This window comes from Terrapene carolina, unplaced genomic scaffold, assembly GCF_002925995.2.
Source record: "Terrapene carolina triunguis isolate 2854851 unplaced genomic scaffold, T_m_triunguis-2.0 Scaffold397, whole genome shotgun sequence".
NCBI classification, from domain to species: Eukaryota; Metazoa; Chordata; order Testudines; family Emydidae; genus Terrapene; species Terrapene triunguis.
Genome location: NW_020664748.1, coordinates 1,170,445 through 1,181,873, shown reverse-complemented (window position 1 = coordinate 1,181,873; position 11,429 = coordinate 1,170,445). Strand labels below are relative to the sequence as shown.

The 11,429-nt window shown below is 48.3% G+C and overlaps 1 protein-coding gene across 2 annotated transcripts in view; it reads left to right on the top strand.

Annotated features, from left to right (window-relative positions):
- Positions 1 to 11,429, top strand: part of ADAR (adenosine deaminase RNA specific) — a 29,383-nt gene that overhangs the window by 6,387 nt on the left and 11,567 nt on the right. The window contains exons 1-3 of one of the 2 annotated variants that reach the window (XM_024203142.3): positions 3,236 to 3,361; positions 5,168 to 6,726; positions 11,198 to 11,384. In XM_024203142.3, the coding sequence (XP_024058910.2) occupies positions 5,267 to 6,726; positions 11,198 to 11,384 (1,647 nt within the window). In that variant the 5' untranslated portion in view covers positions 3,236 to 3,361; positions 5,168 to 5,266. Of the gene's footprint in view, positions 1 to 3,235; positions 3,362 to 5,167; positions 6,727 to 11,197; positions 11,385 to 11,429 lie in introns of those variants that run through there. The other variant, XM_026658105.2, reaches the window with a different exon arrangement.

Sequence of the window (11,429 nt, the reverse complement as noted above, 5' to 3'; positions counted from 1 at the left end):
TCCCGGTGCATGGCACCCCTCCCCCCTGCCTTGCACCCCACCGGGACCTGAGGGAGCCCTGATATACTTATCTGTGAGGGAAGGCGCATGTTCCTGGGTTTTCACACACGCAGTGGGGCGCACAGATCAGTAGAAGTGGGGCAGATACGTTTACTGTCACCGGGGTGCACCTAAAGAAGCAGGTCAAGTCGTTAAGAACGGTGATGTGGGACCAAGGCTGGGAAAAGGCTTTGATTTGAAGACGTTCATGCTCTTTCCTTATGAAATGCCCCTATGAGGAACTGCCACGTGACCACATTCATTCACTAGCACATCCTCCGTCAGCACCAAACACAGCAGCTCAGAGACGGGATGATGCAGGAGAGAGGAACAGTTCCCCCAGGTTGCTGAGGGACTAGAATGATGTGCACTGGAGCAGGTGGCAGGTTAGCGATTGGCTGGGCCAGCTGTCACAAAGGAGTGGAGTGGAGGTAGATGGAGAGCCCTAGACATCCTCATTCCACTGTGAAAGAGAGAGCCCCCTTCCTAATCCAGAGAGGGAAATGTAGCTGCTTTCCACCACAAGAGTAATTTATAAATATCTGTTGCAAGGCTTCATGTTTTCGCTTAGTTCCTTAACACAAGAAGAAGGGGAATTTAAAAAGGCACATGCCTTACAACGGGTAAAAGAACATTTTTTTTACATCAATATTAAATTGCAGAACTTGCCGGGACAATATTAATTCAGATAGTAGCAGGATTAAAATAGGATTCGATGTTTTTATGAATATCAAACACTTAACATTACACTAGCTAAGATAAAATTACCAGGGCTATTGATCTTGCATCAGAGCATAAACTGTGGTCAGGATGAAATTTCAACCCTTGTTTAACTGAGAAGGTTTACTGAGAGCAGGGTTAGGCTGATGTCACACAGGATACAAAACCGATGGACCGCTGATCTGGTGTGACAGTTCCTATGTGCCTGCCATCTCTCAAGAATTTAGGAGAGCAAATCATCTGCCAGCCTGGGTGCTCACTAGAGGGGGGAAGAAGGAATAAATTGTAGAGGGAAAATAAAGTTCACTCTTCTGCACCCCACAGTTGCCAGTAGGGCAGTGATCCCCAAACTTTTTACCTCTTGTCCCCCCTTGCCCTCGTGCACCCCCCCCCCCGGGGCTCTGGGAGAGGCATGCAGATGGGTAAGGGGGCCGGGGCGGGACGGGGGCCAAGGCTGGCAACCAGTGCCCCAGGCAGAGGGCCAGCAGCCACGTCCGGAAGCGGAGACCTGGGAGCGGGGACGGCAGCTGGTGCTCCGGGTGAGGGGTCGCGGCTGGCCCAGGAGCGGAGCTGGGTGGCGCTTCCTCCCCGCCCCCCATGGGCCTGGCCCAGGCCCCAGCCGTGCCCCCTCAGAACATTCCTCTGCACCCCCCGACAGTAGTATGTAGGGGCCTCAGTTGAGATCAGAGCCTTGTTGTGCAGACACTGCATACAGATAGTAAGAGAGAGTCCCTGCCCCAGCCGGTCCAAACAGACAAGACAAAGGGTGTGGGGAAGGGGAGAAAGGAGGCACAGACAGGGGAAGTGACTGGTCCAGGGTCACACAGCAGGTCATTGGTTCTCTTGACTCACAACCCGGTGCTCTGTCCACTTGATCCATCGCCTCCCCTAAGGAAAGGCTGGCAGAATCCCAGGCGCTTGAAATTGCTGACAATCCAGGCTAAGCGTCAGGGACAAGGAGTAGCTTTATAGTGACGAATGCAAGTAGTGGACATAGAGTGTATCCATCAGACGTGCTGCAGTGCTGTACGGGTAGACATGCCCTTAAAAACTACCAATGTCATTAACGCTCTTGACACTCATTATCTTCAAACAATAGCTCATGAATTCTCACAACACTCCTGTCAGCTAGGGGAGTCATGTAACCCTTTTATACAGCCAGGGAATCAAGCTCTGAGCCCTTCTCTACCCTACAAATTACTTTGGTATAATTTATGATGCTCAGGGATGTGAATAATCAACATCTCTGAGCACCATAAGTTACACCGACCGAAGCGCCGATGTAGACTGTGCTGTGTCGGCAGGAGAGCTTCTCCTGCCAACGCCTCTCGCAGAGGCAGGCGATATTAAGCCGACGGCAGTTTAGAGCGTCTTCACCAGAAGTGCTGCGGCAGCGCAGTTGTATATGATGTAATGTAGACGTAGCCTGAGAGAAGCAATTTCCTCAAGGCCACAGAGGAAGTCTGAGGGGTTCAGCCCCGAGCATCCCTGCCAGGCTCTAGTAAGCTTCAGGAGCCACAGGTGTGTGTCCTGGGAATGGAGAGAGGAATGTTCTCAGTAATAGGATTTATGGCTTTAAATTCCTGCAAAACAAAATCTTCCACCAAAGAGCCCTTTTCAAGTCTCATTCCCGCCTCCCCCACTGCTGCCACTTGGAAGCGCAGTGGAGAGAGAAATGCACACCCTTCCTTGCACCGCGTTCTAACGAGGGAAACTAGAACCACCTGTCTTGAGGGCCAGTTCCCGACTGCAGTAGTACAGAGGGGTAGCTGTGTTAGTATGTATCCACAAAAACAACAGAAGCTGCCCAAAGAAATCGGTTAGTTTTTAAGGTGCCACCGGACTCTTCGTTGTTTTTGCGTAGTACAGTTTGGTAAAAAGTTGGTAAGCCACTGTTTAAACCAGAGCCAGCTGCAGCAGGAGATGGGTAGAAGGGGGTGTATGTGTGGGCACTGCACGAAAGGGTTCCCTTTCTTTCCTGGAGGGATCCTGGAACAGACCCGCCCTGGTGAAACAGGACACCAGGCAAAACAGAGAAGTGAGAGTTAACTGGGAGAAAATGAAACTGAAACGTAACTTGGAGCCATTTTAAGTTGATCGAGTGGATGATTACATTGTTAGCTCCCTGCTGGGCAGAGGGGAAGGGGTGACTAGCCTGTTTCTGTTGTTTGTAAAAAGTACAGAGGTACCGAACTTCTCTGTATCTAGGAGCCATTTGTGAGCTCTGTCTTCAGCTGTTTGGCTGGCACAGGGAAGAGCTGCTCCCGTGGGTGTTTCAGTTGCTTTCAGCCTCTCCTAGCGGTGTGAGTCTGTGGTTAGAGAGACGCGGTGGAGGAGGCGATAGATATCTTTTGTTGGACCAACTTCTGATGGGGGGAGAGAGAGAAGCTTTTGAGTTACACAGATCTCTTCTTCAGGTCTGGGAAAGGCAGTAGGAGTGTCACAGCTAAGTACCAGATCGGACAGGTAGTTTAGCATAAGTAATTAGCACTATTCTAAGGGACCATTCGAGGTGAAGTGGCGATAGTTTACAGTTTGGGAACAGTTCTTTACCTTCTGATCAATTAAATGAATTGTACTTGTCAGCTTGGGCAAAAACAAGGTAAGAGCAACTTCTAAACCCTCCCTTCCTCCTCCAGGCGTGTTGTGTGTTCTAAGAATTTCTTTTTAAACTTGACCAGTGGACCTGATCTATGTGACCTGGTAACTAATAGGACCGTGATGGCAGGAAAAGGGATACAGGTCTGTCTCATCTTACGCGGGGGTTCCGTTCCGCGGTTAGCACGTAAAGCGAAAACCGCGTATAGTCAAAATTACATTGAGTTCAATGGCAGGCGGAATCGCCCGCACTACAAGTACAATATTAAAATTGTTATTTTTTTCTTTTTTGTTTTTGCTGACCGCGTAAAGCTGAAATCGCCCATGTTAAATGCGCGTAAGATGCGACAGACCTGTACTCGCTACCCTCTGCTAACAAGAAGGAGATGTAGCGCTCCTACCCGCATCACATGGTATCAGTATGGGTTGAACCAGGGAAAAATGCAAGCGGAGGCTGTTTGTCACACTGTTTAATGCGAGTGAAATTTCAAATGGCCTTAGAACGTTTTTGGCCATGTCTATACTAGCACTTATGTCAACAGTGTCACTCGGGTGTGAAAAAACACCCCCCTGAACAACATACGTTTTGCCGTCATAAGCAGTCGTGTGGACAGTGCTGTCGTCCCACCAGTGGTTGAGCTGTTTTTATTATGTCCATGGGAGAGCTCACTCTTTGTATCAGGACAGCGGTGCCACTGTACGCTTGTAGGTGTAGACCTGGCCTTTGATTCTGCACATTAAGGCTGACGCTAAGTGGCATGGCTGGGGTCTGGGGTACTCTTGAGCTGAGTCCTTTTGCCAGCACTTACTGATTAGCTCACTCGCAGTGTCCTGTGTTTTTCTCCCTATTTTTAAGGTGATGTAATTATCGATCCACTTACATCCCCCACGTGGTCGCTTTCTGTGTCTGGCTGTAAAGAATCCGTTATTGTCCTGCACAGGTTCCCTTGTAAAGATCTGGGGCATCAATGTTCTGTTGGGGACATGGTTTCTGTCACTTTATGTTCACATTCGGCTGCTGGCCGCTTGGGTAGGATTAGAGCATCCCAGTCAATCGTGGTGGCTATCTTTTTTCTTTCATTTTAAAAAATCAAGTGCATCATTGGTTCCAGCCTGACCACTCAGACCAAAATTCACTTGTAATCAGATGATGGTGCCACGTTTGTGACTGGTGTGAGCTGGATCTGAACTGCAGCCCTAAAAGGCTCTGCATCCTATTACCAACCCTCTGTGCTATCTGGTTCCCATGTATCTTATCTCTTTAAAGCATCGTGAAATGAGAGAATTAGCTGTATAGGTCACTCTCCGTCAAGGGAGGAAGGGATGTTCTTGTGGACTGAGCCACAAGTTAGATGCTCTGCAGACTCGCTGTGTGAGGCTTGGCAAGCCACTTGACCTCTCTGGGCCTTAGTTTTCCCATATGTGAAATGGGAGACTTGTGCTTGGAAAGCGCGCTGAGATCCTTAGATGTCGGACACAACGGTATGGCAAAATATGATCATGATTGATCCAGCCTGAAATACCCAACAACCAGTGAGGGGTGCTGAGTCTTAAGAATGAAGTTGTTTCTCATTGTTAGGCTCATTCAGAATTCCTTTCAGGTCAGTTTTGTGTTTGGGGCAGGGGCTTGGGCCAACACGTTGTCAGTTTCATTTACCTGGCATGCATGAGTAGCACAGCGACAGGGCTTGTAGGCTGTAGGCAAGGTAAGCCAAGAAGATGGTTATACATTGTCTTGGAGTGGAGAGGCTGGTCATACTCCTCTGGGAGTGTAATTGAGTTTTGAACCCTTGTTCTTTCCTTTTGGCAGGCCTCTGTGCAGCAATTGTGCGAGTGGAAAGCGAACCACAGCTGCCTCTCTTCTGGTGTGCAAGAGCCCCGATTCACACTTGCATTCCAGCAGCACGCTATGAACACAGGTTTTGGTCGAGGCAAAGGCTCTTATCAAACACACCCAAAACATAGCTACTGCAGTCCTAATCCAGCCTTTTTTAACAACTCTCTTGTCCCACAGGGAAATAATCGCGACAGATTCAGAAACCAGCAGGTACAGTTCCTATTGGGACAAATCACTGAAGCTCCCCTGTACCCATTTTGGGAACAAAGGCCACAAGTAGAGCAACACATCAGGGGTCCGCGAGCTGCTGTACCAATTCCTAGAGGGAGTGGGCACAACAGCTGGGGCACAGCTGGGAGATTTAGGCCCCCCTATATCAGTCAGCAAACGCAAAGTTTACCGTCTTATTCCCCAACTCAGTACAACTACAGAAAATCAGAAAGGGAATTTGACCATTTCAACCTGAGTTTCCAGAGACTGACTGTTGCTGGGCAAAACAGGGAGCAAGAAATTTTGACAATTTTAGGGCAGCTCAGGCAGGGGGAGTCCTGTACCGGTCGTGAACTCGCCCATAAACTTAAAACCCAAAAGAAAGAAGTCAATCATTATCTGTACAAACTTCTCCAGGAAGGTAAATTGCATAAAGAAGGAGAGACCCCCCCCTTCTGGCGGATTGCGGACAAATCTGGCTCTGTAGGGGCAGTGCGCGAAGGAAGTGCCACCACCGACGGGAGTCGTTGCAAAGACACAGCTTCTGAGAGTCAAGAAAAGGTCGGCTCAGAAGACAGTACCGAGTCTCCCATCATGGCTGAAGTCAAGGAGAAAATCTGTAACTATTTGTTCAATGTCACAGACTCCACAGCATACAACCTTGCAAAAAACATTGGTTTTTCAAAGGCCAAGGATGTTAACACCACTCTCAGTGCCCTGGAAAAACTGGGAGAAGTCCACAAGGAGAACACAAACCCCCCCAAATGGTCCCTCACTGAAAAGAAACGGGAGCGGATGCAGATCAAGTTAAAAGCCAATGAAGTAATGGAAATGGCACCTCCCGCCCCAGAGCCAGAGTTTCCAGCTGCCTGCATAGAGCCGGATCCGCAGGAGAGTGTGTTGCCTTTCACAGAGGTAAAGATTGAAGAAGAAGAAAATGTAAAGAATGGACAGCAAGCCCCTGAGCAAACCGAACAGAGTGATGCCAGTGCTCCTGACCCAGGCCTGCGGGCCCGGAAGCCCAGATACCGCTTCATGAACTATGACAACTCGGAAAATGGCAAGTGGGCCACCGATGACATTCCAGATGACTTGAATGCCATCAATAAGCAGGCGGATGAGTTGAGATGCATCATGGAATCCCCCTCATCTCCCAGCTACGCTGCCCAGTTTGATACGGCTTTCCAGTGTACGCCCTTAGAAAAGCTGATTGCCTGTCAGGAGAAGAATCCGGTCAGCGGCCTCATCGAATACAGCCAGTACACTTACCAGCGCTGTGAATTTGCCCTTTTGGAGCAGAGCGGACCCTCGCATGAACCACGGTAAGAAAGAGAACATGGGTTTCCTTTGCTATTCTTTTCTGATTAAAGAGATGTACATAAGCTAGGTTATGATTTAATTGGTATCACAGAGACTTGGTGGGATGAGTCTCGTGACTGGAATATTGATATAGAGGGGCATAGCTTGTTCAGAAAGGACAGGCAGGGAGAAAAGGGAAGAGGGGGTTACATTATACATAAAGAATATAGACACTTGTTCTGAGATCCAGAAGGAGGTGGGAGGTAGACCAGTCGAGGATCTCTGAATAAAGATAAAAGGGTTAAAAAATAGGGGTGATGTCTTAGGTCTGCTATAGACCACCCAATCAGGAGCGGAGGTAGATGAGGTATTTCTACAGCAAATAACAGAAATATCTAAAACATAGGACCTAGTACTAATGGGGGACTTTAACTAGGCAGACATCTGTTGGGAATGTAATATGGCAAAACACACAATTTCCAATACGTTCTTGGAGACAGCTTTTTGTTCCAGAAAGGGAGGAAGTAACCAGGGGGCACCCATTTTAGACTGGATTCTGACCAGCAGAGAGGAATTGGTAGTGAATCCGAAGGTGAAAGGCAATGTGGGTGACAGTGATTGTGAAATAACAGATTTCATGAGTCTAGGGAAACGAAGGAGTGAAAGCAGCAGAATAAGGCTACTGGACTTCCGAAAAGCCGACTTTAACAAACTCAGAGACCTGGTGGGTAAAGTCCCATGGGAAGAAAATCTAAGGGAAAAAGGAGTTCAGGAGAGCTGGCAGTTCCTTAAGGAAACAATATTAAAGGCACCACTGCAAACTATTCCAATGCGAAGGCACAAAATGAGTTCCACCTGACAAGAGACATCAAAGGCAATAAGAAGCGGTTCTTTAAATACATTAGGAGCAAGAGAAAGATGAAGGAAAGTGTAGGTCCTCTACTTGGGAAAGGAGAGCTAATAACTGATGACATCAAGAAAGCTGAGGTGCTTTGTGCCTATTTTGCTTCAGTCTTCACTAAAAAGGTGAATTATGACCAGATACTCAACACAAATAATATTAACCAAGGGGGGGGAAGGAATGCAAGTCAAAATAGGGAAAGAACGGGTTAAAGAATATTTGGATAAGTTAGATGTATTCACGTCGTCAGGGCCTGATCCAACTCATCCTAGGGTAATTAAGGAACTAGCTGAAGCAATATAATAATTAGCAATTATTTTTGGGAACTCCTGGAGGATGGGAGAGATTCCAGGAGACTGGAGACGGGAAAAGTAATACCTTGCTTTAAAAAGGGAAGACGGAGGATGTGGAGAATAATAAGACCCGTCAGCCTAACTTCAGTACCTGGAAAGATACTGGAGCAAATGATTAAACAATCCGTTTGTAAGCACCTGGAGGATAACAGGGTTATAAGGAATAGTCAGCATGGATTTGTCGAGAACAAATCATGCGAAACCAACTTAATTTCCTTCTTTGACAGGGTTACTGGCCTAGTGGATGGGGGGAAGCAGTAGACTTGTTTTTAGTCAGACTTTTGACACAGTCCCTCATGACAGTCTCATAAGCAGACTAGGAAAATGTGGTCTAGATGACATTACTATAACGTGGGTGCATAGCTGGTTGAAAGACTGTACTCAGAGAGTCGTTATCAATGGTTTACTGTCAAATTGGGAGGACATATCCAAGGGGGTTCTGCACTGGTCAGTCATGGGTCTGATACTAGTCAATATTTTCATTAATGACTTGGATAATGGAGTGGAGAGCATGCTTATCAAATTCACAGATGGCTCCAAACTGGGAGGGGTTACAAGCACTTTGGAGGGTGGGATTAGAATTCAAAATGACCTTGACAAATTGGAGAATTGCTCTGAATTCAACAAGATGAAATTCAAGTAAGACAAAGTGTCAAGTACTTCACTTAGGAAGGAAAAATCAAATACATAACTGTGAAATGGGGAATAACTGTGTGAGTGGTTGTATTGCTAGAAAGGATCTAGGGGTTCTAGTGGATCACAAACTGAATATGAATCATCAGTGGGATGCAGCTGCTAAAAGGCGAATATGGTTCTGGGGTGTATGAACAGGCGTATGGTACGTCAGACACAGGAGTTGATTGTCCCGCTCTACTTGGCACTGGTGAGGCCCTAGGTGGAGTCCTGTGTCCAGTTTTGGGCACCACGATTTAAGAAAGATGGGGGGAAATTGGAGAGAATCCAGAGGAGAGCAACAAAAATGATCAAAGGTTAAAAAAACTGGGCATGTTCAGTCTTGAGAAAAGAAGACCGAGGGGGACTCGTAACATATTGGAAGGTTGTTAAGGGCCTATAATGAGGATGGTGATCAGTTGTTCTCCATGTCCACTGAAGGGAAGACAAGAAGTAATAGGCTTCAAGGGAGACTTAGGTTAGATATTAGGAAAATCTTTCTAACTCTAAGGGGAGTTAAGCTCTGGAATAGGCTTCAAGGGAGGCCATGGAGTCCCCATCACTGGAAACTTTTCAAAACAAATTGGACCAACCCCTGTCAGGGATGGTCTAGGTTTACTTGGCCCTGCCACAGAGCAGGGGGCTGGACTTGATGACTTCTCAAGGTCCCTTTCAGCACCACATTTCTGTGATTCTGTTTGGCCTCAATTAACTTCCGATCTAATTGCCTCATCCTAGATTTGCAGGGCCAGTGCGTCAATATTTGCTGTGCTTCCTCCCGTGGCAACCAGTCTAATCACCCGCAAGGTTCGTGTGCCTCGCCCAAAGGACTCAAGGTCCCTTAACTAAAATAGGAAAAACCATTCACCAAAACAACCAGCTCTTTCCCTCAGAAACCCCATAGTCGCCAGTGAGCAGGAGAGAAAAGGAACACACCGTGCTGTCCTTCCTGGCGTTTTACAGGGCTGAATGGTTCCGCTGGAAAGGAAACCGAAAACACCTGAGTCTGAAGGGCCCGATTCTGCTCTCACTTACTCAGTTGCGACTCCCATGGGCTCTAGAGTCGCCTCTAGAAGGACTGGAATAAGAGTAAAATGAGGGGAAGTCAGTAAAGGCAGGGGAAATAGACGTTATTTTCCTCTAGAGCGGCGGTTCTCAAACTATTGTCCTGGTGACCCCTTTCACAGAGCAAGCCGCTGAGTGCCACCCCCCTTGTACATTAAAAACACTTGTTTCTGTCTTTAACACCATTAGAAATGCTGGAGGCAAAGCGGAGCTCGGGGTGGAGGCTGACAGCTCGTCTCCTCCCCCCCCCATGTAATAACCTTGCGACCCCCTGAGGGGTCCCGACCCCCAGTTTGAGAACCCCTGGTCTAGAGAGAGAGTCCCCCTGAACAGGGATGAACAGAAGCTGATGTCTCTGTCCAGGAGTGGGAAATCCTCCGCAGCAACTTGCTGGGGGGAGGGGGAGAAATGTCCTCCAGGTTTCCTATGGTTTCGTGCCCTTGGGTCTTTTTTCTGATCCCAACACCCTTTGCACTGCGGGAATTTAACCTCATGGAACCCCTTGTTCGCAGCTCTGCAGCTTGTCACTAGCTGCAAGCGTCTCATTGGTGTGGCAGTTCGGAGCATCCTCTGTCTGCACGAGCAAAGGCGTAGCACGTCACTTGCAGTCACAGAATGGGGTTTTTTTCTGGGCTTTTACGGTTAGTCTGTTGAGGATACTTTTTGATATTGTGGCCATTCCTGGGCACTGATGTGACAGTGAAAGGCACCGTTTATGCCACACTGGAATATGTCAATAGGCCCACTAGACGGGAAAATCGGCCTACTTTCCAAAGACAAAATCCAAGCTTTCTCTTTAGGGAAAGGTCTGAATGGAGTTAGCCCCAACGGCTTGTCTTTAGATCCAGTTCAACCTGCTTTTTCCTGAGAGGAGTCCGCCTCTGCAAAAGGCTGGGTGCCAAAAAGGAATCTAGCTGGCGTAAGCTGTCATTGGGGTCTGCCCCTGAGAGAGAGGCAGGCACATCTGTCAAAGCCAAAAGATTTAAACGAGGAAGTGCCTGGCAAAGATGCTGTGCAGAGAGTTGGCAGGCAGGTCAGATCCTGTCTGATGGACAGACTGACCCAAAGTGACTAGGCACAGATGTGATGACTGGCTTTCAACCTTTCTTTCCCCCGTGCCGGAGACTGTCTTGGATTTGCACTCTGTGCGGTGAGAACAGCCAATGAGTTAATGACTCATGCGGCCTCTGGTGCCTCTGGACCAAGGAGACTCATTCTGCAGCATTAGGGCTAAACTCACTGGGGTCTCTGCCGCCACATCTGCGGTGGAAGGCTGTGTAAACTTCTAAATGAAGCCTCTGAAGGCCTGCACCAAAGTCAGATTGCATCTTCAGTGCGTCTGGCCCTTCTGCAGCCGTGGCTTGTTTGCTTCTGCACCACGGGGACCAGCAGCTCCATCCCACTAGAGTTCCAAGAGCTATGCTAGAGGCGTAGTGCAGGAGGGGCAGGCTGGTATCTGGAGTGACCGGTCACATGTTTGTCCTCGTCTCTTCCTCTACAAAGATTTAAGTTCCAGGCCGTGATAAACGGGCGCCGGTTCCCACCAGCGGAAGCAGGAAGCAAAAAACTGGCCAAGCAGGAGGCAGCTGCCAACGCCATGAAAATCCTGATGCGCGAAGCTGAGAACGAAGGGGAGGATGGCATGGAAGGGGAGGAATCATTCATCCCAGACAGCTCCGAAGCAGAGTTGGTGAGTCCCATGCTGTTTGTCCTGGGCGACATGCAGGCTGAAATC